Source organism: Engystomops pustulosus, chromosome 4 (assembly GCF_040894005.1).
Source record: "Engystomops pustulosus chromosome 4, aEngPut4.maternal, whole genome shotgun sequence".
Lineage (NCBI taxonomy): Eukaryota > Metazoa > Chordata > Amphibia > Anura > Leptodactylidae > Engystomops > Engystomops pustulosus.
This window is the reverse complement of record NC_092414.1, coordinates 118,026,403-118,052,358: the sequence shown is the minus strand read 5'-3', so window position 1 is coordinate 118,052,358 and position 25,956 is coordinate 118,026,403. Positions and strand designations below refer to the sequence as shown.

General features: G+C 40.0%; 1 protein-coding gene across 1 annotated transcript in view; it reads left to right on the top strand.

Moving 5' to 3' along the window:
- The window catches only part of KMT2E (lysine methyltransferase 2E (inactive)), a 54,585-nt gene that overhangs the window by 9,711 nt on the left and 18,918 nt on the right, over positions 1-25,956 (top strand). Inside the window, exons 2-13 of the mRNA XM_072147204.1 lie at positions 2,829-3,013; positions 3,115-3,229; positions 4,179-4,402; positions 5,046-5,126; positions 5,768-5,826; positions 9,774-9,943; positions 10,437-10,475; positions 13,238-13,468; positions 14,174-14,304; positions 18,893-19,010; positions 19,167-19,276; positions 19,387-19,651. Of these exons, the coding sequence (XP_072003305.1) occupies positions 2,943-3,013; positions 3,115-3,229; positions 4,179-4,402; positions 5,046-5,126; positions 5,768-5,826; positions 9,774-9,943; positions 10,437-10,475; positions 13,238-13,468; positions 14,174-14,304; positions 18,893-19,010; positions 19,167-19,276; positions 19,387-19,651 (1,614 nt within the window). The 5' untranslated portion in view covers positions 2,829-2,942. The remainder of the gene's footprint in view (positions 1-2,828; positions 3,014-3,114; positions 3,230-4,178; positions 4,403-5,045; positions 5,127-5,767; positions 5,827-9,773; positions 9,944-10,436; positions 10,476-13,237; positions 13,469-14,173; positions 14,305-18,892; positions 19,011-19,166; positions 19,277-19,386; positions 19,652-25,956) is intronic.

Sequence of the window (25,956 nt, the reverse complement as noted above, 5' to 3'; positions counted from 1 at the left end):
GTCCCTATAATCCCAGTCTGTGATTCTACAGAACTTTCTAGGTCTCGCTCTGCTTCTCCGCTCTCCCACTTTGTGTGCTGTACAGATAAGAATATAACTACTATAATACTGTCCACTAGGTACAAGGATATAACTACAGGCAGTCCCCTGGTTAAGAACACCCAACTTACAGACGACCCCTAGTTACAAACGGACCTCTGTATGTTCGTAATTTACTGTACTGTAGCCCTAGGCTACAATAAACAGCTGTAACTATTATTAAAAGTGTCTGCAATTAAGCTGTATTGTTAATCCTGGTTCTTATGACAATTGACAATCCAATTGTCACAGAGACCACGAATAATTTTGGCCTGGGTTACAATTATAAAATATACAGTTCCGACTTACATACAAATTCAACTTAAGAACAAACCTACAGAATCTATCTTGTATGTAACAGCCTGTACTATAATTCTGCCTCCTATGTACAGGAATATCACTACTATACTACTGCCCCCTATGTACAAGAATATAACTACTATAATACTGCCCACCACTGTCGTATCTTCCTACTCACTCATGTAGACCCCCACATCTGCTACCCCCTCCTCACACAGACCTCCCCTCATTAAAAAGAATGGTTCAGTCACCACCACCCACCCCCCACACTCTCCACAACACATAATTCGCTCCGAGACCTGCATCACCCCACCCCCCTCACACGGATCAAACCCTTTATAAATTTACAGTTATGCTTTAAGCCGTTTCTGGGGTGAAGAATTGAAAATGGATTGATATAGTGGTTTTCTAATACTGTATACAGGCAGTCCCCAGGTTATGTACAAGATTCTGTAGTTGAATTTGTATGTAAGTCGGAACTGCATACTTTATTATTGTAACAATATTTTGTTTTTATAAGAACCAGGATTAATAATAAATCTTAATTGCAGACACCTTTGATAACTGTTACAGTTGATCATTGCAGTCTAGGGCTAGAGTACCGTAAATTAGCAACATTTCTGTAAGTCTGGTGTTCTTAAGAAGGGGACCGCCTGTATTTCAAATTTCATTAAAAACAAGTCAATTCTGAAAACTCCTCGAAAATACGGAAAACCAGATGTTCGATTTGTAAGACGCGCAACATCAAAATGAATTATCCTGCCATTTCAAAAAATCATAAAAACATAAAACAGACCTTTAGGAAATGTTGGTTTAAAACCCGCCAAAAATAATGATCTTTACCTATTTAATCCCACAAAAAAAGTGAGCAAAAAACCTAATACCTAATGATACGGTTGCAAAGTGCAACATGTCCTGCAAAAAACAAGCCCTCAACCAGCTCTGTAGCAAAAAAAAGTAAAAATGTTATGCCACTTGGGAGACGGCGATGAACATAGTAGAAAATCCAGTACGTGCTTTTCTACAAAGGGGGATACCAACCCTTAAATGGTTACACTGGAAAAAGCATTTCATCCTGCAAAAAAAATAACAAAAAAGCTAAAATGTTATAGCCTACAAAAGGGGCCGATGATGAAACTAAAATCCTGGCATTTGCAGGAGCTCCTTCCCTTCTGTGTCTCTTTGTGCGCCCATAAAACAAGTAATGGCCACATGTGAGGGGATCTCTTTACTCAAGAGAAAACTCATCTTGCATGCAATTTCTCCTATTATCTTTTGAAAATGTGTAAACTGTAGGGGTAAATGAACGTATAACCGCCAAAATTTCCCTATTCTAAATTTAATCTCCATTTTGATTTAATACTTTGAAGATCTCAAGGGGTTAACAATCTTCCTAAAAGTTTTTTCTGATAGTTTGAAAATGGGTTGATTATATGGGGTTTTTTTAAATGTTAAATATGTAAAAATTTAATTCAAAACAGTAATTATCCCCAAAATAGTCAATTCTGAAAACCGATAATCGATTTGTAAGCCACGTGACATCAAAATAAATTATCCAGACATTTAAAAAATTTATGAAAATGTAAAGTCAACATATGGGAAATGTTATTCAGCAACTTATTGAGGTGGTAAATTGATCTGCCTGAAAGCGTGATTTTCAAATTTCAAAATGGAAAAAAAAATTTTAAATTTGTTTTTTTTCTTTAGTTCATAAGTTTTATCAGCCAAAATTTCCACTAAAAGGAAGTACAACATGTGAGGAAAAACAATCTCATAATCGCTTTGATAAGTAACAGTGTTCAAAAGTTATAACCATATAAAGCGACGCAAGTCAGAATCCAAAAAATGGGGCTGAGCCTTAATATCTTCAGGACGAAGCCAGTTTATAGCTTAAAGTGTATATTTTATTTATTTTTCCCTTTTCATCCTGATCTTATCTTGGCTGTAAATGGCTGAGTTTTGAATATAAATACCAGTGTATTTTTTTACAGAATGGTAAATCATACAGTTTTCAGTTCAATTGACTCATGTCTGCACAGGTATCAGTTCTGTTTATTCATTGCCTACAAGAACAGATCTAAACATGAGGTTTGTCATGTGATAAATCATATGGCATCAAAATTAACTCATGACAACTTTACTGTGTCTAACTTGCATGACTGACATTGGATATTACCATGATATAAAGATGTGTACGCAACATTTTAAACAACTGTTGAAAAAGTTTGTGATAATCTTTACAAAAGATGAATGAATCTTAAAACTGGAATATCCCTCTAAATTCACTTTTGTTTCTATAAAGTGTTTTTTTACTATGTAATCTTTATGTATTCAATTAAGAATTAAATATAACAAGAAATAATTCCACTCTTCAGAAGCACATTTATTTAAAAAATAATTATGGAGTAATTTTATTAAGATAACATAAGTTCTTTTTTGAATTCATTTAGGGTTTGTGGATGCACTTAGATGTTTGCAATGAGCACTGTGGCTGGCATGCCCCAGTGTTTTGGATCCCGATGCAGAGGACTCCATAGTAATCGTATTTATCAGAAGCGAACGTCATGAGCATAGTGATCCCTTTGCGGGTTGAGACAGCAGAAACTCCATACGTAGACATGGCTGCAGGCTCAGAGTAAGTAAAATTCAACTCTTTCCTTTTTGTTTCCTAAGTGGTTCGTGGTGTATGGATTTTTTTTGAGTGTTGTAAAGTAATATTTTATTTCCTTCATTTAGGCCAGAATCCGTAGAAGCAAGCCCTGTTGTAGTTGAAAAGTCAAACAGTTATCCACACCAGATATATACCAGCAGTTCTCACCATTCGCACAGTTATATTGGCTTGCCATATGCGGTAGGTAATATATGTAGATTGTTTAATTAAATATTCACTTTTCCTCTTTAAGCCCTTAAAGGGGTTGTAAGGTGGCAGACTTTGCCCTGCATGTTGCAGACAAACAAAAGTAACTCCATATATGAATTCAATGTTATCAGTGATTTAGGTACATTTACAGGTAATGAAATCTGAAGTTATAAGGTCAGCTTTTGTTTATACTACCTCATCTCCTGGGAAACGACAACTTCACAGTCCCCAACTCTGGCCGCGAATGCGTGGTAGGCAGTCTTCATCATCTGTGCCTGCATATGTGCTGCACACAGTGTAATTCTCTGTGCAGCTTCCTTCCTTGTATGGACAGTGCCCGCCTCCGCCTCCTCTACAACACAAGCCCAGAGCTCTAGCAGCCAATCGCTGCTGTGTTGTGCATTCTGGTGGGAGTGAAGCATCATGGGACTTGTAGTCTCAATGCAGAGTGCGGTGGCCATCTTGCTTCCTCTGTTCCTGCCTCCAGGAAAAAGAGGTAATTCTTTGTAAAAATCGCAATTACCACAATATTTATTTTAGTGGAAGGTATTGTAGTAGATGGTGTAGAGGGTGTATTTGTCACACCCAGGAGTTTGTTTTGGAGGTTCAGGGACCATACAACCGCTTTAAAGGACATCTACCATCAGTTCAGTGATAACAGATGTGTCCTAGTAAGAACGTTGTTCCTCAGGATTACTTTTATTATCTATATCCCGTGATCGTGGAACTATAGGCCAAGTCAACTGAGCCACCTTAGCAGGTAACCTAGTGCTTTAATGTATGCACAACTCCCCTGGCACTAGAATTGTAGGACAATTTTCACAATGGCTGCTCAATAAAAGTTTTTTGTTTTATTTTGTTTTTTTGTGTGTGAACTAAAATTTGCTAATTAAATCAAAAGTAGTGGAAATAACAGCTATGTATGTATTATTTAATCCAGGATCACAACTATGGTGCTCGCCCTCCACCAACACCTCCAGCGTCTCCGCCTCCTGTCCTTATTAAAAATGAAGTGAACATATTTACTACTCCGCATTTTGATGAGACATCAAGTGCTACAACAATCAGCACTTCTGAAGATGGAAGCTATGGAACTGATGTCACACGATGTATTTGTGGCTTTACCCATGATGATGGGTACATGATCTGTTGTGACAAATGCAGGTATAATAGTAGGCTGAGTGTTTTGGAATGCATAACGTTTTTTGGTCTATATCATACAATGAAAAAAAATGTGTGTCATTATATATTATACATGGGTTTGTCTTTTGGCTTCCTTAGGGGACTGTACAAAATTATTGGACTGTAAAAAATTATTCAATCCCTGCAGGATTGAAAATCTATGTCAAATACCGAGTTAAAGTTCTCTGTCATGCTCCCAAAACTTCACATTGAAGGCTGGGCTTCTGCTCCAGCTTGCTTAAAAAACGATATATCCATAAACCAATTTAATGAGGTAGCAAAGGTCACTTTTAGATGGATGTAATATTTGCGCTATTGTATTAGCAGCACAATAATGGAACCTTCTGCAGCTCATAAGAATTTGAGGGATGGTGTAAAATAACTTTTTATTCTTGAATTTGAGTGTTTTTCATGTTAAATGAAATATATTAAAGCTTTATATGAAAAAGGACATTCTCTTACGTCCTAAGCCATAGAGGTGCCACCTTATGAGGATGTATGAGATAGATCCTTGGCAGGGAGAGGGTAACTAAATCTCTTTTTACTGGGGAAAAAAAACGGAGGATGTTAATTGGCGATTTTGTGCTTTCATTTAATGTTTTATATTGTCTTTTTGTTTTCCCAGTGTCTGGCAGCATATAGATTGTATGGGTATCGACAGACAAAATATTCCAGACATATACTTATGTGAGCGTTGTCAGCCCCGGTAAGTTTCACTATTTATTTGTGTTATTTCATTTTTTTACTATCTAAGAATATTAACACTGTACTTAAAAGAAACCTACTCCACGCCCCGGTAGCCACTTTACCCCTCCTACTCACCATCTTCGGCGCGCAGCTGCTCGTAGCTGCGCGCCCTCGTCCAACGGGCCTGCTGTTCTGCGCAGACAGCAGGATCGTCGGACGAGGGCGCGCAGCTACGAGCAGCTGCGCGCAGAAGATGGTGAGTAGGAGGGGTAAAGTGGCTACCGGGGCGTGGAGTAGCCACCTCGTGTAACCTCAGATGCGGCTACTCCACGCCCCAGTAGCCGCATAACAAAATTTACATATTAGGGTAATAAAAGTTTACAAAAAAGTGCGGGGACACGAGGATTAGCCCTTAAAAGGGCTATCCTCACGTCCCATTGATCCACCTACCACCCGATCTACCTTTATAGGTAGATTTGTGGTGGTAGGTGCCCTTTAACCCTAACTGTAAAGTGGAACTGTATCATCTACAATGAAAAAAAAAAATGCCGGGTCCCAGTTTGTATAGACAACTAATGTTGTAGCAGGCACCCAGCTGTGGTTAGAACTTCCCTTTTAATGTGCTGAACATAAATATTTTCCTTTTTTTCCTGCTTTCAGAGCTCTAGACAGAGAGAGAGCAATATTGCTTCAACAAAGAAAGCGAGAACATTTGTCTGGTAGGTAAAGTAGAATTTAACCAAAAAGTGTAATATACATTCTAAAACTATTGAGTTTTTCATGAGAAAGCAATTATAACCTGTAAATGTCTGAGGTTTATAGAGTAATTTATTTTAACCCTCAGAATTTTACTAGGAAATTTATATAGTCTATCGATTTTCCCCAGGTTTACACTCAATTTTGCACCAGGTTGAGTGTTATAAATTAGTATTGTACTTGTTGTTTACAGCACAATAAAATAGTAGTGACAGCTCATGGATGTGTGTGAGGACTTTTGTTTTTCCTATGGCAATTAGTTTTTTTTTTAAGTCCTTTATGCACATGTCTTTGTTAAAAGTAGAGCTTGGGAAGATTGGTTTGCCATAAAATGAGATATAGATCATCTTCATAGTTGGTACAATAGTGAAGCCTATTAGACCTCTTGCCCATGAGAGAGGTGAAGTCCGTGGGAGATCCCTTCAGCACATAGAGCTATTTTCAACCTGAACCTCCAATCACTGGAATGAGCTGACATGCTGAGCTCATTCCATGATCGGAGGTTTGGCCCAGGAGATACCTTCAGCGCATGAAGTTATTTCCACTGAGTGCACTCGATTGTGGGCAAGAGGCCTTGAAGGAAACCTACCATGAGGAATCTAGAGGATCATCTGATGGTAGATTCCTCCTGCCTGCCTCTGCCCTTATCTGTAATTTAATAATCCTGGAACCTAACGTAAATTGTTAAAAACATTTTTTTTAGTAATATATTTAAAATTATTGCAGAGGCTACTGGGCTGTATACTTGCCTTAGCTCCCAGTGCCCTGCAATAGTAAACACCCCAGTAGCCTCTGCAATAAATTTACATGTTACTAAAATAATGTTTTTTAACAAGTTGGGTTCCAGAATTATTAAGTTGCAGATGAGGGCAGAGGCAGGCAGGCAGGAGGAATCTACCATCAGATGTACTTCTGATAGTAGAATCCTCATGATAGGTTTCCTTTTTAAGAAGAGGCAGTACTTGCTTTCTTTGCCATATGGGAACAGATCAGTCTGGTCCTGTTCATAGGCAAAGCGTGTTAGTGCACTTATCATGTTGTTTGTTGAGTGCCACATACCTTTTGGGCTATAACTTTGTGACTCTAATGCAGATGATCTTCAAACCTGCTACAATGGTAGAGGCAACAACGGAAGCCTTTTATCTGGTAGGTACCATTTCAAATGTGACACACCCCATTCCCTTTATGCTTAGTTTTCTTCAATGGTCTCTTTCTTCTAAATGTCTCAGGGTTCCTGTTTCAATCTAATCTTAGGGAGTAGTGTAGTATATTATTTCCATTTAGTTTCTATTATTAAATATGGCACATCATTTATTGTAACATTGCACTACATTTGTTTATCTAAAATTACAGTCTACACACATTATTTGCACAGTTCTGAAATTTGATGGATGTGATTTTTGAAGTTTGCAGTACATTTTGTGCAACTGCACATTTTGTGTAACTGCTATGAACTTCATAGAAATGTAAAACTTTTGGTTCATAGTAATGCAATATGTGAAAGTTCTATTTCAATTAGTTTTGTTTTTATTATTACATAATCTCAATAAGTCTTGCTTAAAAGTTGTCTTTTTTATATGTATATATTGTTGCCACAGTGCACAATTTTTATTTCTTAAGCTTGCGGCCTTTGTTATTTGGGTACTTGTTGATGTAAACCAATGGACATGAACACTTTATGCATTGATTAGGCTATGATTCTTTTTTGGCATATGGCCCCTAGAAAATATGCTTTAGAAAATACTTAATAATGTTTTACAAAAACATTGTTTGAACAGGAAACCCTGTAACATGAATGTGATGTGCCACTGGAAATGGAAATAATCACAAGATTTTTTTTTTTTTTAAATATTGAACCTTTCCATGTAAATACGTCATGTGTCTCCTTTGTCGGTTTGCTTCTGTTAGATATCTGGTCAACACTTAAACATGCCTCTTCACAGAACAGTATCTGCTACTCTATGTAGCTCCTCAATCCTCTTTTAGAATTACAGGGATAATGTGTTAACCATTGACCAAGCTCATTTGCACTTTGATGACCCAGGCCTATTTTTCAAAACTTGCATGTGTCACTTTATCTGGTAATAACTTTAGAAGGCTTTATTTAACCCAAGTGGATTTGAGTTTTTTTGTTTGTTTTCGTGACGTGTTGTACATCTAGTTAGTGTAATAACATAATTTAAAAACCTTTTTTTTTTTTTTTTTTTTTTTTTGCAAAATTCAAAATGTTCTGTATTTCAGATTGATAGCCTCACTAACCAAATTAGTTACTAACTAACATTTTACCACTCAGCTTTGTGTTAGCATAAAAGTGTCCTTTTGTTTTAATATGATGCTGAAAAGATTACAAATCGGACAGCATTTTTTCCAATTTTCATGAAAATGTTACGATCAATTCTTTTATGGACCTTTTTAATTCTATAGGAGTTTTGGAAGTTCTGTTAATAGAAACCGCACACACAGCGCCCTTTTCTATTAATGTCGCACCTTAAAGCAATTCAAAACAGCAAGTAGGAAGCTTTTTAGCCTTTTAAGTATTTTACAGAACTTCAAACATTATGAATGTTTGTTTGATTTCATACCGTGCACTGGGAAGTGGAAATAAAATGCGAAATGGGGTAAAATTGACAAGAAACGGCATTTGCACCCTTTTTTAATTAATTTTTTTTTTTTGTGGGCTCTGTTTTTTAGTCTTTCACTTTGCGCCCTAAATGTCATCTCTAATTTATTCTAGTTTATATAGGTTTTATTTGGTTTTAATTTTTAAAAATGTTATGGATTTCAATAATAGCAGAGAGAGGGAGCACCCTCCCTCACCAGGTATGTAGATCTCATGGTCATAGCATTGACAATGGCGTCTTGCGGATCAGAGGCTGGATCGGAACTCGTATGACAGCCGGGTCACTGCTCTAACCCCATGCAGGCCGACAGAGAAACCCAAACGTGTCGGCCTAGCCTAAGGCCTGTTCCCAATATTTATGTATGTAAGTTAAGTGCAACTGAATGTTTGCCTTAATGGGCAGGCATAAGGAAAGCTTTGTACTTGACCTGCTCCAGCTACCTCTCAGAAGAGTGATTACTGAGCAGGTAACTACTTTATTTATTTATTTATTTTTTTTATTATGTCTCTATCTGCACTGGCCCGCATAATTTCTTCAGAATTTCTCGCTTGGCCACAACAGAAGAGCACAATGCCTGCCTGACTAATAGGATTTTAGACTGCTTTGCAAGATGCCCCCATCATACCCAGCATGACCATGTCTTCTGAAATTTGTAACTAGTGTCAACCAGCATGTCAGAGAAGCTTGGTTGTTATAATTTTTGTGGCTTTTATTTCATTTGATTCTTTACCTTTTTAATTTATAAAACTAACTATAATACTTTTAAGACATGCTTACAGTTTGATATTGATTTTAAAAGCAGATCTAGCCTGGATACAACTGTTTGGAATTTTATCACAATACATACAGGCGGTCCCCTACTTAAGAACACTCGACTTACATACGACCCCTAGTTACAAACGAACCCTTGGATATTGGTAATTTATTGTACTTTAGTCCTAGGCTACAATGATCAGCTGTAACAGTTATCAAATGTGTCTGTAATGAAGCTTTAGTGTTAATATTGATTCTTATGACAACCCAACATTTTTAACATTCAGTTGTCACAGAGACCAAAAAGGTTCTGGCTGGGATTACAATGATAAAATATACAGTTCTGACTTACATACAAATTCAACTTAAGAACAAACCTACAGACCCTATCTTGTATGTAACCCGGGGACTGCCTGTATTGCACAATACTATCTGTTACTTACTACATCTTGAGATGTATATATGTGTAATAAAATATATATATTTGTATAAATGTGCAGAAAAGGGTTTAATGTTTGTCTTGTCTAATTTTAAAGATGGTGATACCAGTGCAACAGAGAGTTGTGATGAAGTTCCTATGGAGCTATACACTGCTTGCCAGCACACACCTACAACCCTTACTCTTACTGCCACCAGAGTAACAAAAGTGAATGAGAAGAAAAGGAAAAAAAGTGGAGAAAAGGAACCAAATGCAAAGTCTAAAAAGGCAAGATTTTACATTTCAAGTTTATCATGCTATGTATATATTTTTTTTATTATCCTGTAATTGCAGGGCTAAGTCATTTTTGGAAGTCCAAACAATTAAAGGATATCTACCACGAGTATCAAGATTGTAAGCACACTAATATACTGGTGTGTGTCTCTGCCAACAGGATCTTATCTTCTTAGCTTAGCCGATTATGCCCTGGTTTTTTTTATGAAAGTAAGGCTTTTAAAATTATGCAAATGAGACAGATGGGTTCCGAGCTCCATGGGTGTTAATGCTTCCTGAGTCCCTCAGGATCATTGGCATAAATTTTAAAGCCTTTTTTCTTTAAAAAAAAAAAAAACAAAAAGGGCATAGGAAGCTTGAAGAAGAGCAGGTCCTCTTATTTTGGCGATGATAAAACTTGAACTAAAAGAAATAAGGTGCTGGTTCCTCAATAATGTAATTAATTTTTTTACGTGTATTATTGACAGTCTATTTTCTACCTCCACAGGCCTTTAGGGAAGGATCAAGAAAATCTTCTCGCGTAAAGGTACTACATGTTCCTTAATATGCTCGTAAACATTTGTAATGAAAATTGAGGCTCTTTTCCTACTTGACTTGGACAGTCACAATCTTCACTATTTGTGCGCAGAATCCCTTAAAGTTAGGTCTAATACCAAACTGCGATGAAATTGCAGGGTTGAGTTTCAGGTTTATTACAAGGGATTGCACAAAAATATATTTGGGGGGGGCTTTTTGGAATTAAATATACAAATCCTCCTTATTTCAAGGGCTCAAAAATAATTGGACAAATTAACAACACCAAATAAATAAAACGCGTACCAATAGGATCACCGATATTGTACTTGCCTTGTTAAAGTTTGACGTTTGCAGTTGTGAGCTGTGGGTCATGTGGCCCCAGGCAGCTAGACTCTAGACTTCCTTTGACATCCCGTGCTCGTGGATGGAGGGTGCCATGCAGTCATTACTTTCTGCACAACCCCTCCATCATCACCAAATCGGTAGTTGGAACATTGTGTAAATGTATCTCGACTCCCCTCCAACCACTGTTATGGGAGTGGTTATTATTGTTTGCATGACCACTTCATCATGACTGCACTGCCCCTCCATCTGCCAGAAATGAGCAGGACAAAGGACAACTTTTAACTCCCAGTCTTTGAAATTCCATAACTTATTTTTTATTTTTCTGTTTGATGCAGGAGGGCTTCTTTTCTGCCCAAGAAATTATACTTTCTTTTTCAATGGTAATTTTTTCTACTGTATACTTTGGATCGGTACAATGGCCGGAATACCTAATTTATATAGGTTTTATTATATTTTTATAGATTTCAAAACATTAAAACGTTTTTTACACAAAATTTTGCCCTGTCCTGGCACCAATAACTTTTTATACTTTGGTGTATGGAGCTGCTTAAAGAGAACCCGTCATGCAAAATAACCCCCCTAAACTAAATATATTTTCATAAACTGCCATTGGAAAGCATTGCCTCTATCCCTTCATTGTCCCTTTACATGCCTGTAAACTTGAGCAATGAGGTCCTAAAGCTGTATGCAAATGACCTGTGAAATGTCCAATGAGTCTTTAGCATATTCAAGCTGTCCAGCTTATTCATGAGTGGGAGGCACAGCCACACCCCCAGTGCTTGACTGACAGCTGCTCCATGTGCTTGCTGGTGGCCACGTCCCCTGCAGCCTGTGTGTGTATAGGAGAGATACAACAGCTCCAGGATACAGCCATGTTATAGCAGAACATGTCAGGTACTTGTGTAGCTGATGTCTGTGTATTAGGAGGATGCAGCATGTCAGCAGATGCAGCACACACACTAGCCATGCTTTACTATACATTACACACGGACATGAGCAGGGGGAGGAGAGGGGAGGGGGAACAGGGGTGACATCACTGCCTCTGACCATGTGACGTGCCTCATTTACATAATAAAGAAAAGATGATTTTATAATGATTAATGTATGAAATGACTAGATAAAGGCTGGGATGGGATCCTTGTGAGATGCTCCAACAGGTAGTAGTGACAGAATTAGCGATAGAGACCTGATGACAGGTGTCCTTTAAAGTGGTGTTTTTTGCAGGACTTAATGAAGTTTTCACTACTACAATGTTGAGGACCTTTTGATCGCTTTTTATTCAATTTTGTTGGAGCAGATCGTCACTTCCCAATGACATCAAGTGGAGTGATGATCCCATCCCAGATGGCAACACCCACTTCCTTTGAGGGCTTCTATATGTTGTGGATGTAGAGCAACCACTTCCAAATGTAAATGTCACACCTGGTATCACCCCCAGACCTTTTAAATGATGATGGATTAAGGGAGAAAATTGCACAATGTAAACTAATAAGTAGACCTTGAGATAAGTGTCTATTTACCTTTGCGCTCTTGATAAAAGGGGTTGCTACTTTTTCCAGAATTCCTAAATCCTTCTTCCAGTTGGAATGCAAATACTCTCAAATTAAATTCTCGTTGTTGTAAACGGAAAATGTGTTGGCGTAACTAATAAAAATGATCTGATTTTCTTAAAAATGCAATTTAATGAGCAATAAACGCTCATTTTAATTATACAACTCTATATATATATATCTAATGCATTTCGGGAATGCCAAAACTTATGGCACGGTCTCAACCTAAGGGTTCATTTACATTGCCTACTGTGGGCCGTGATCTGGTCGCCTAATTTGCAACCTAAGCATGGCCCCATAGACCTCTATGGTTCCTGGTCACGGTGTGGTGAGCACACAGTGCATCACCACACCGTAAGGGTAACCCCACCCAACTTCTCCCAGTACCGTGCTCTGGTCTGGGCAATCGTATGTCTGTGGGAATGAGGCTTAGGGCCTCATGCACACAACTGTAATTGGGGTCCATGAGCTTGCCATACAAACAGCATCTAATTTATGGTCCCCATTGATGTTCACGGTGAGGTGGGCTACTTTGTGTGCATGGTGTATGTGACAACTAGCTGCACAGCAAGCTACAGAACAGGTGAGCCAGCTTTCTATGATGATCACACAGTACCAGATGTATGAGGTGGTTCTGGCATTTAGGGCAAAGGCTTTTACTAGTGCACAGGCAGGAATTCCCCACGCTGACCTTCTCTGCCTCACAGCACTGTTCTTCCCATGCCTGCTTCGAGAGGAGGTGGCGTAAAGGTGAAGGGAATTGTAATAATTTCAAGGCTTATATGCCAGAAAACTGATGTACATGCCTTGATAAATGTTCCCCTATGAGTCTAGTTGACAACTTCTAATATCTGTTTAATTTTTATATTCATCTTAGGGTTCCGCTCCAGAAATTGATCCATCTGACAATCCCACTTATGGGTGGGAGAGTAAAATCAAAGCCTGGATGGACCACTATGAAGAGGCAAACAACAATCAATACAGTGAAGGTGTTCAAAGGGAGGCTCAAAGAATAACGCTGAGACTTGGTTGTGATGCTGACAAAAATGAGCAGTCTGGAAAGTCCTGCTTGAGCCCTAACAATCTCGTATTTAAACCACCAGTTGAAGTGAGTATAATGTATGCTTCCTACAATCTTTTTTTAGCTTTCTATTTGGGCATTTTCATGTTGAAAAATGTATTTTAACAGTGCAGGGTTATTTTTATCAAAAGCTTGTATGATAATATCACAGTCCCTCCCCTGCCAACAGATGCATCAGGTGAATGATGAATCTGTCAGCCTGGCTGCAGCGTTTAGTTCTATGCCAAAACCCTAACTGACGTATCAATATTCCACTGCATGCAAGCTTTCACTATTGATAAATTACTATTTGTAAAGCTTTTACATAAGTAAAATAATTTTGTAACTGCAAAGATGGATACGTGACCTTTGAAACATAAGTTTATAAACTTTCCCATAATGATTTTTTAATAAACATTTGCTGTATTAATAACAAACAAGATTAATGTAAATGAGTCCTGTTCATTTTTAGCATTTTGGTGATCTGGAAAGCAAATAGTTATTCAAAATTAAGTAAGTAGAAATCAGTGCCTGAACCATGCAATCATGTTTACATGAAAAAGCAGAAACTCCTTACATCATAGATCTCCATTAGGAGTCCCGTTCCCCAGCAGTGGTGTCATTCTGGGTTTCGGGTCTCTATAAACTGTCCATGGTTCTTGCACCAACAGCCCCTTTTTTTTTTTTTTTTTTTTTTGGAAAACAAGAGGTGTAAATTGTTGTAATACATAAATAACCTTTTGTTGCCAACAGAGTTTTATGCAGAAGAACAAAAAAATATTAAAAGCTGCAAAAGACCTGCAACCTGAAACATTAATAATTGAATATAGGGGAAAATTCATGCTCCGGGAGCAGTTTGAAGCCAATGGCTACTTCTTTAAAAGGTAGGTCTTTCTTGCCAAAGCTACAAATTGGTCATATTGAACCATATTACAAAAATATATTTTCTTAGCAGTACTTGGGCTTAAACTAAAAGAACCATTTACATTTAAAAAATAAACTAATTATACAAGCTTCTCTCACCTCCCTGGGGATCAGTTGAGGGATCTGTGGATTATTGGCATTGCCCTCATGATCCTCAGAATGAAGGTACCTTGGTACTTATTGTAATCCTTACTTCAATGTGGCGGTCCTTGTCTACAGTTGTGTAGGTAGTGCTACATGGCCCATTCAATTTTAAATTATTGTAATTTTTGGACTGACACACCTCAGTTTTGCTTGGGTGGGGGGGGGAATATATTTGACAAAAATTGGAAATTCCCTGCTGGTGTCACACACTTCTCTTTTAATAGCTCTGTTTTATTCGTACAAAGATGGAGCCACTACATCTGTATGCACACATAGCTCTGCTACATTTGTGTACCCTTCATATTCTTCCCCCTGTCTCCATATATCTCAGAACACCTTGCAATGACCATACCCTAATGTCCGCTCTATCTATCCCAAATTAATTACCCCCCTCCTAAGGGCGAGTTCACATGTTGTGTTGCATTTTTAGATGCTTTTTTGCCACGTTACATAGGCTTCAGACTAGGCTGAAGCTTTTGGAATGCGTCAAAAAGGCATAGAAAAACGTGACACAAAGATTCGCTTGAATGCGCCCTCAGTCTTGATCAACTATGTAAACCTTCCCCCTCCATAGTCAGAGCTTCCCCTATTTGTTCTCCACAAAAACAGGCAGGAATAGGTCCCGACTACAAAAAAACATTGCAGACAGGGTACTCGGATATTTAATCTCAGTGTCCATGACCACATTGAAACTTGAGACTGCTTTATAAAGTATGGATGAGAATCATCTATGAAACAACATGGCGAGCATGTAGCCACGGCGGTGGTTTTCTGAAGGCTGATTGAGTGCTCCTCAAACCCTGTGTGAATGGGACCATAGACACAGGCCCTTTTAAAAGTCTTTTTCTTGCTAAAAGAAAGTGCATCTTGTAGTCCATAATATGTTAACTATGTTGCAGTTTCTTTCGTAATGGATGGTGATATTGGTAAATTTCTTCCAAAAAAGATTTAAAACTTTTATGCAAAATCTGATCTATAGAGTGATTTATCTGCTGAGATAAAACATATGCAAACCTTTTTTATAGAAGCTGATGTACCGTATTATTTTGGACTATAAGACGCACTTTTTAGCAAGAAAATATCTTGCTAAAAAGTGTCTGCATCTTATAGACCGAAGGTCAGGAGGATCCAGCATTGCCAGACCCCTCTGAACTCTGGAGATGGAGATCGGATGATGCCCTGATATAGCTCTTCATCCGATCGCCCAGAGAGGAGACCCTCGGTACTGCTTTCTCCCTCAGCCTACAGGTACAGGACCTGCGGTGATGTCGGAAGCATGTGACTGATCACATGCTTCTTACATCACCACAGGTCTGATGCTGCTGAGAATGGGGACGTGCTGCGCTGGGACAGGGTAAGAAGAAGAGGGGGGAAGGGTTATGTATGTGTATAATAGAGCTGTGTATGTATTTATGTGTAGAGTAGTTACCACTGTGTTCCTTATTTGTGTATAGCAGACCTGTGTGTATTCATGTGTGTAGTACTTCCCAGTGTGTTCCTTTATATGTGAATAGTAGAGCTGTGTATGTATTCATGTGTGTAGTACTTCCCAGTGTGTTCCTTATGTGCAGAGGTCGCACTAACATTTTTACGGAAGGGTAATAATACTCCTCTTACCATTTTTGAAGAGTATTTTTAGCCGATGAGGAGTATGAAAATTTTGGTAATACATATACACATCTCATAGGTGTTTATAATGTTAATAGACGCTATTTATACAAAAAGAATCATCTGTCTGCTCACTGCACACACACACTGGCACAGCACAGCGCGCGCACACACACACACACACTGGCACAACACAGCGCGCGCGCGCACGCACACACAGCACAGCACGCACACACAACACAGCACAGCACAGCACGCACACACAACACAGCACAGCACGCACACACAACACAGCACAGCACGCACACACACACAACACAACACAGCACACACACACAACACAGCACGCACACACACACAACACAGCACGCACACACACACACAACACAGCACGCACACACAGCACAGCACGCACACACAACACAGCACAGCACGCACACACAACACAGCACAGCACGCACACACACACAACACAGCACGCACACACACACAACACAGCACGCACACACACACACAACACAGCACGCACACACAACACAGCACGCACACACAACACAGCACGCACACACACAACACAGCACGCACACACACAACACAGCACGCACACACACAACACAGCACGCACACACACAACACAGCACGCACACACACAACACAGCACGCACACACACAACACAGCACGCACACACACAACACAGCACGCACACACAACACAGCACGCACACACAACGGCACAGGGCCGGCTCTAGGTTTGAGTAGAACCTTAGTGGGCCCCTTTGCTATAGCTCCCAAATTTTGTGGCAGATAACGTGTCATATGGCCCCACTTTTGCCCCCTGTCCTAACCCCACTATGTGTTTTACATGTTATCATGTGTTTGGCTGCTTTGAAAGCCTTTTTATTCATTGCTGGACACGTAAACAGCTGTGTTAACACTTTCACATTTGCATACATTTCTAACAATGAAAGAATACGATTTGAAAGCATCCAAACACATGGTAACATTAGAAATACATGCGTTCTTCTTACCCATACGTCCAAACACTGTGGGCCACATTTATCAAAAGTAGTGAAGCCTGTACTATGTGCAGTTTCCTCACAAGTGCGGCAGATTCATCAAAACTGGGGCACGTTCTTCATGAATCTGACGCCCCCTGCACTGCTCGGGAAGTGTCAACAGCTTTTTTTATGCACCTTTGACATAATTCTGTCAAGACGCAGTAAAAAATATGGAGCACGGTCCGACTCTGCACCAGAACGCCCTGTTTTGTGCAGGATTTTGTGGTACAGCGGACACAGATGCCGTGACACAATACTGTCGCAGACACTTCATAAATACATGTACAAGCCGTTTGCACCTTCTTTTCAGTGCAAAGTCACACAGAAAACTGGCGCAAACACTTTAATAAATGTGCTTTGTGTGAATGCACCGTCAGGGTTAATGTAAGGAAGCATTAATAGAATGGCAGCAGGGACATAATTTGGAGGCAAGGTGACCTGGCAAATATAGTTAGGTGGTTGTACATGGGAAAGAGATAGGAGGTCAAGAGAAAGGGAGTGGTGGAACAGGTGGCACACAGGTAACATTGCAGGGGGCAGAAAGTGGGCATAAAAAAACACAACCGACTCTGTCAGAGTCAAGACTGAAAGGGTTAATTGCACACACAGGGCTTGACTCCTACCATGCTGTCCTCCTCAGCTAGGTCACAGGGTCACCATACATCAAACAGGAGTGGGCTTTGCTTCCTGTCTGTTTCTGTCTGAACGCTGATAATGCTGAGGCCGATCCGAGCAGCGCTGGTGGCTGGAGGCACTGAGTGCTCGGTATATCACACAGTGGGAGGCTCGGCCATGGCCCGTACGGGAGTACAGTGCACGGCTGTAACACAGACACTGAGGATGCAGAGAGTAACCGCTCTCTGTATCATTATTATATCCCTGTCACACACCTCCCCCGCCTTAAGTGGGCCCTGCACTGGCACAACACAGCACTCACTCACATACACAGAGTGCAGTGTACCGCGGCTCACACTCACCCTGGATCACATAACTGTTGGCCGCTGCTGCAGGCAGAGAGAATTGGAGCAGGACGAGTAGCAGCGGCTCACATGTCTCCCCTGGGTCCGGCGCTCAGAGATCCCAGAGATCGCTGCATCCTGCTGAGCGGTCCCGCGCACGATGCGATCACTCTACTGCCATTCCCCTCCTATGCAGTGCGCGCCGGGCCGCTCAGCCTGCGCGCTACACGGAATAATTGCCAAGCGTATCTTTACGCATGGCAATTATTTTGGGGGGTAATGGCGCCTCATCACGCGTCTATGACGCGTGGTGAGGCGTTAATGCGATCTCTGCTTATGTGTATAGTAGAGATGTGTGTTTTCATGTGTATAGTAGCGCCCGGTCAGTGTGTGTATGTTGTAGTGCACAGTGTATGCAGCAGTGGTGAGTGTATTCATATTTCTGTTTGTCTGTGTGTATAGCTGATCTGTGTGTGTAAATGTATGGATGTAGCATAGCTGTGTGTGCTGTGCTTTAGTGCGACCAACAGGGATATTTTAATTGGTTTAAAATATATTTTTCCTTTTTTGGAAGCCTAAATCTGGGGTGCGTCTTATAATAAGGAGCATCTTATAGTCTTAAATAAATAAATTAATGTTCTATAACTAACCCTAACCTTTTCAAATAGAATATTTTTGTATCCCAGAAATAGTATCAAGCTGCATTGTTGATTAATTGCTTGGAATTGCTTTTATTTACTGTACAGTTATAATCAATATTGTTGTTTTTCTCTTCATAGACCATATCCATTTGTTTTATTTTATTCAAAATTTCATGGGTTAGAAATGTGTGTTGATGCAAGGACATTTGGAAATGAAGCTAGATTTATTAGAAGATCCTGTATACCCAATGCTGAGGTAAGTAACTTTATTGCATGAAATTAAAAATATTCGCTCCTTAGTATAAGATATTGTTGCTAGATCACAGAACTGTATTCAGGCAACTATTCTATTTTTAGTAAATGCAATTTCTTATTGGACTTTCATTTAAAGTCTCCCATTTTCATATTTTAGGTGCGCCATATTGTTGAAGAAGGAACAATTCATTTATATATTTATTCAATTTCAAACATTCCAAAGGGGGCAGAAGTTACAATTGCATTTGACTTTGATTATGCAAATTGGTAAGTCTGGTTTTTGTTTTGTTTTTTTTTTTTACCTCAAACTATTTTGAGAATTTGTTGGACAATTGCATGTTTTTCATTTAATTAAACTGTTGTATTTGTTTGATCAGCAAATACAAGGTTGATTGTGCCTGTCTCAAAGACAATCCAGAGTGCCCAGTGCTACGATGCAGTTCTGAACCAACAGAAAATTTCAATAGCGGTTATGATACTAGAAGGAAAAAAGGAAGAAAAGAAAAGGATATATCTAAAGAAAGAGAGTGTCAAAATCAGAACCTTCTGTTAGATAATGATGGTGCCATCGGCAAGCTGAAAACACCAGAAAACAAACAGAGGAAGCTTTCCCCTCTACGTCTGTCAATCTCTAATAACCAGGTAATTGTATTACAGGGCATGTGTTTTGGATTTGTACACAACAGTATTTAATAAACATTATAATTTCCTTTATTTTTGGCACTCAATAGGCATTTTAGCTGGATACACAAAATTATGTTAGCTCTAAAAGTCTAGTTACTGATCTCAATCAATTGGTGAGACGGATCTCCTAATCCTGTTCAATATTTGGCAGTGTAAATGTAGAATAGCCAGTGTAAAAAGAAAAGTGCTCATCACAAAGCCAAATGACCATCGTAGGATCCCAAGCAGATATACCAAAGATGAAACATTTCCACTCCGCAGAAGTCCAAGTTTCTTGTGCATGGCACTACTGCAAATAAAGTCAATGGTGGGTGCCTCTTTATGGCAGGACACTTAATGGGTGCATTGACACCTAGGCCTGGAAGCACTTTTGGACTTTCTTGTGGCAAGACCCAGTGTTGGACAACACCTGTAATATTTCATGTATTTGCCTGAAACTTAATGCCACCTGAGTGCATTATTTTGTGTCTATAGTAGAACTAGATCTACCGACTCTGCTCTCCTGGGCTACATGCACAAGGTCTTTGTTTAAGAACGTGTCAGGTTTTTTTTTTTTTTTCTCCGCTGATGGCGCATTAATTGTAATGGACCCATGCAGGTGTTTTTGACTTGATTCGTGAATAGGCTGTAGAAAACTGAGTAGGTTTTATTCCTGCCTTAGTCTTTTCATAAAAGTATGTGGTAATGTTAAAATACTGCTGATGTCCGTATTTGTAAATAATTTGTTATTTTACACGGTCCTGTGACACTTCAAGTTGGGTCGGGGACACGTGTTGTCTTCTCCTCAAACCCTCCTCACGTATGGCACATTCTCCCTGAGAATGAGGAGTAGAAGACTTGTACGGTTTGCAAACAGACACCTGCCAAACCTTATCCATTACTATAAATGTGACCTCACAGAGACTTGCAAGAAACAACTCATGACCAAGAAGTTTCCAATTGACATGTAAAGGTAAAACGACTCATCCCAGGGAATTCTAGGCCGGCTATTTCCCTATGCTCCCCCAGATCCACAAAGATGGCAATCCAAAAATGCCTATTTCTGGCATTGGCACCTTGATGGGAAACCTCTCGGCTTGGGTGTAAAACCTCCTCCTAAAACCCAGGGTCAGAAATACTTCCAGCTACATTCAGGACACTACTGACCTTTAAATAAACTGCAGCCTATAGGCCCACTACCCAATGCTACAATAATGGCCACAATGTGGAATACATATACACAAACATTCCCTACAAAGATGGCATAGCGGCATGTTGGGAACACAAACAGAACTCTTTACAGAACTTCTACAATTTGTTCTTGCCCACAACTACTTAGCATTTGGAGAGGACCTGCACTTGCAGCGCTTGGGAACCTCAATTGGTTCTAGGTGTGCACCACGGTGTGCAAATCTTTTTATTGCTGAACTGGAAGGTGCATACCTATCTGCATGCACCACAAATCCATGATCTACTTCCATTACATTGATGACATTCTGATCATCTGGAGTGTAGGTGGTGGAGGCCCTTCTTCAATTCCATAAGAGTTCCAACAACCTCCACCCCATCATCAATCTGAAAGCTATTCAGATAATTAAATACACTTTCTGGACACCACAAATGAACAGACAGAACGGCCTACCTGAGAAATGACAGCTTCAACCCCAAATATACAAGACAAACCATCATATACAGACATGCTGTATGTTACAACCATATCTGCTCAGACAAGACACGCCTGGAAAAACACCACCTCGAGGGATGGTCTGAATTTTTCCAGTTGGGCTATAGACCAAAAGTGACTGTTGATGTCTGCTACTTTGCTTATTTGATTATGGTCAAAGCTTACTCATATATAAAGTGACCCAACAGGAGGCTGAGTAGCCCTGGTTGTTACGTACAGCCCAAAAATGGAGATCCTACATCGTGACTGTGTACATGTACCACAATCAAAGCAGGTACATAAGCGTAAGGGGACATTTTCTGCCTGTATTCCAATGTTGTATACCTTATTACGTCTGAACGGTGTCCCACCACAGACCTATATGTGGGGGAATCAGAACAGAGTCTTCATCAGCACATAAGCTTGCACCAATCTCATAATAACAATAAAAGGAAATATCTCGCAGTGGCGCATATTTTTCCAGAGAGGTTCACACTATTGAAGATTTGCAGACTATGGATTTAGTGGGACATTTCAAAACTGACGACACGGAAAGAATGAGAGTATGAATGATGCAGAGATTTAACACCTTGAAAAGTGGTCTTAATATCTATGCCAGCTTCATGACTCCCTTCTGACTTAGAGGCTACAAAAGACAGAGCTCTCTTGTCATGGCTCTTAAGTTATCAGTCTATTACCATTCTGTTCTAAGGTAGATCTTTCTTGTATATATCATTCTGTTGTTTTAATAACCTTTGATGATCACAGTCTAGTGGGCATAAAATGCGGTGAGTTTTGTGTTTCATGCATAACACCCTGTCTGACCTAAGAGAACTAGTATTCTCAAAAGCTCACCATCCAATATACTCTGGGTCAAACCGGTGTCGACTGATTTTGTCACTCTTCAGTCTCAATCACATATTTGCATTGGTTGTGAGACTCCTTTAACTTATTTTTTTCTGTATAGAGTTGACCAAAATATATGGATGGCACCGTGCTTGCTTTACCCCTTCATGACTGCCATACAACTATATGTCCTATTTACATGTACCCTGTGTAGAAGCTGTCAACTTCAAATGCCTATATCTCCTGCACCTTGGTGTCATATTAAGGGGAACCTGTCAGCATTTGGCCTAATAAGCCACTACCAGAATTTAAGCAAGGAGTGTAACGCCATCTAGTTTTTTTAAAATTTTATTTGTTTGGTTGTTTTTTTTTCTTCTTCATGAGCCACTGTGGTAACATCATCCAGAAATGATGTAAATTGATTTTATAAAGTCAAGAAGGAGGAGAGTTTAACACTGATGGCATCTTTGAATACCTACTCCTCAGTCATAGAAATCATGCATCGGACTTCAGAAGATCTGCTTAGCGATGTCTCCGGGTGCAGGACCATCAATAAGAGTGAAGGGGGGCTTTCTGAGGAAGAGAGAGCTTGACTTCAGTGTTAAAATCTTTGCCTCCTTGACTTTATGCAACCAATTTACATGTCGCTTCAAAGTAGATTTTCTGAATGATGCCACCACACTTAAACCTGATCTTGAAAGTGCAGTTTGTCAGCAATTTCTGCTGACAGTTTCCCTTTAAACAGGAGAATTTTGATTTGTATATATAGTTTTCTGACTGCAACTGTAAGCCTAGCACAGCTCCATAGCTGACTGACTGCTCCACAAATCAGGGCAGGTATAAGACCTGGTCTTATTTATTTATTTTTTGTGTGCGCAGTGGCCAAACAGCTTAGACATAGTGGTGAGACACAATAGGGGGAATTTATCATTAAAGGGAACCTACCACCACGATTCTACCTATAAAGGTAGATCGTGTGGTAAGTGGATGTAAGGGACATGAGGATAGCTCTTTTTAGAGCTAATCCTCACGTCCCCGCTAACTTTTGGGAAACTTTATTGAACTAATTTGTAAATTTAGGTATGCGGCTACTGGGGCATGGAGTAGCCGGGCACGAGGCTGCACGGCTACTCCACGCCCCAGTAGCCACATTACTCCTCCTACCCTGTTGTGTGCGGCGCACAGCTCCTCGTAGCTGCTCGCCCTTGTCCGACAAGCCGGCCTCGGAGCTGGGGCTGCTCAGCCGAGGGCCTGCGTTCTGCGCATGCGCAGAACGCCTCCATGACGGACAAGGGCGGGCAGCTACGAGGAGCTACGCACCGCACACAGCAGGGTAGGAGGAGTAATGAGGCTACTGGGGCGTGGAGTAGCCGTGCCGTGTAGCCTCGTGCCCGGCTACTCCACGCCCCAGTAGCCGCATAACTAAATTTACATATTAATTCAATAAAGTTTACCAAAAGTTAGCGGGGACGTGAGGATTAGCTCTAAAAAGAGCTATCCTCGCGTCCCTTACATCCACCTACCACCCGATCTACCTTTTATAGGTAGAATCGTGGTGGTAGGTTCCCTTTTTAAGTTTTTATGGTAAAACTGTTCTAGTTACCCATGGAAACCAATTAGAGCTCAGCTTTAATTTTATAAACAGCTGTGGGAAAATGAAAGCAGAGCTCTGATTGGCTGCCATGGCCAACTAAAACATCTCTGCTCTTAGACACTTATGATAAATCTCCCCCAATGTGTCTGGAAGTATGCGTGGAACCTAAGAGTGGATATTTTCAGTGTCTCCAAGCAATTGAAATGTGCCCGCTCCAGCCTTTCAGATGAAGTCAGAAAGCATAAGGAGCGGCAGGAAAGACTTGGCTTACAGTTAGCAGAATTTCAGAAGTCTTGCATGATGGAACAATGCTGTACATATTTATATCGTATTTTGGTAGAAGTTTATTCCATTTTACTACTGGAACTAAACTAAAAGTAAAACTAAACTAAATTTTGATATTTAAAGATCATCATTAAAGATATTGTCATTTAAAGAAGCGCATGGCATAACCTCAAAAATTGGCCTGGACATTCAGCCATCAATGACCCCCTGACTTTTTACTGCAGCTACGACTATTCGCTGATGCCAGCCCCCTTTTTTTTTTTTTTTTTTTTTTTCTCTCCTGTATGGTGTTTTGCTATATATATGTGATCATCAATATAGGCTAATATATATCTTTCATACTTTCTCCTGATGAGCCCATAAATGGTGGGCGAAACGCGTAGAGATATTGAGAGAAGTGTTATGACCTAACAGAGGTCATATTTCAGTAGCACTATAGGGCAATAATATAGATCATCCTATTATCGCAGCAAGACACCAGATATTTTTAACATTGGGGTTTTATTTTAAATAGTCTTTAATAAAAGTTAGTATTTTTGGGAACCAAAATATATTTCAGTGATTCCTATTTGTTTCTAGTATTAAGGGAGAATTTACCAAAAACGCTCTTCAGTGACTTTACTAGAGTCATTGAGGTGATCAGTGGGTTTCTCGGGGGAACAAAATTTGGTTGAAGGAGGTGTTGCTTGAGTTTATAGCGGAGACTCATTCATGAGGTGAAAGAGGGACCGTTTTGAAATTTGTATGTATTTCTTATAATTAAAAAAAAAAAAAAGCTTAAACAATGGGGCAAAACAATAAGCTGCTACAACATCAAAAAGTGTGTTTTATTTCTGTTCACCAGAGGGATATTTTTCCCTGTGGACAGGTTCCCAAAGACGATGTAAAGTAATATGCAGACATGCTTTCCTTCTATCTCTTGTTGTTCCTGAAATAAGCGATCTTAAATTTTAAGATGCATATAGAAGCAGTGTGTATCAAGGTCGCTCGCCGCACATGCGTCCGGGCGCTAAACTGTGTAACTAGGGACAGCAAACCGAGCTGAAAAATGCATGGAGGAGTCAGCGCGGCCTCTGGCTCTATATGACCACCGGTTCTAAGGGGTTAACCAGAGATGCTTGGTCTAATTAGACCCAGTCCAGCTCGGATCAACACCATCTGTGACAGATGGCAGTTTTCCTCTGTAACTGGGGCTCTAATAAAAAAAAATTAAGTTTAAATGTCCCCCATGAAGTCATAAAAGTAAACACACAATACAAAAAGCATCACCATAGTCGCCCCGTATGCCCGAGACTATACATATTATCTATCAAAATGACCAAAAAAAATGCGAAATTCATTAATAATGTTAATTTTGTGTTAGTTTGAACATTCAATTAAAAAAAAGAGCTATAAACTACAAAAAAGCCTTTTTCCCACTTTTGACACCAAATAAAATGTTACCTTTTTAACCCCTTAACGCTCTACGGCGCAGAGGTGCAGGGAATGTATGAAAGGGGCTCAAGGGCTGAGTCCTCCTCATACAAGGGTGGGGGTTGTTGCATATTGCAGCAAACCCCCACTGCCAATAACCGCGGTCGGTGCCTGCTATTAACCCTTCCGTTGCCGCCGGCAAAATCTCCGGCGGCATTTAAAAGGAGGCGGCGCGTGGGAGCCATCTTTATTCCGATCGTCGCTCTCCAAACACACACCCCGAACGTCATCGGGGGGGCCACAATCGGTTGCCGTGGTAGCCTCGGGTCTTCATTTGACCCGAGGCCACATGGCTTTTGCAGATTCGATAGAATGAGCCAGTGGCTCATTGTAGCGAATAATATGCAAAAATGCCATATATTGCAATACAGAAGTATTGCAGTATATGGTAGGAACGAACTGACCATCTAGGGTTAATGTACC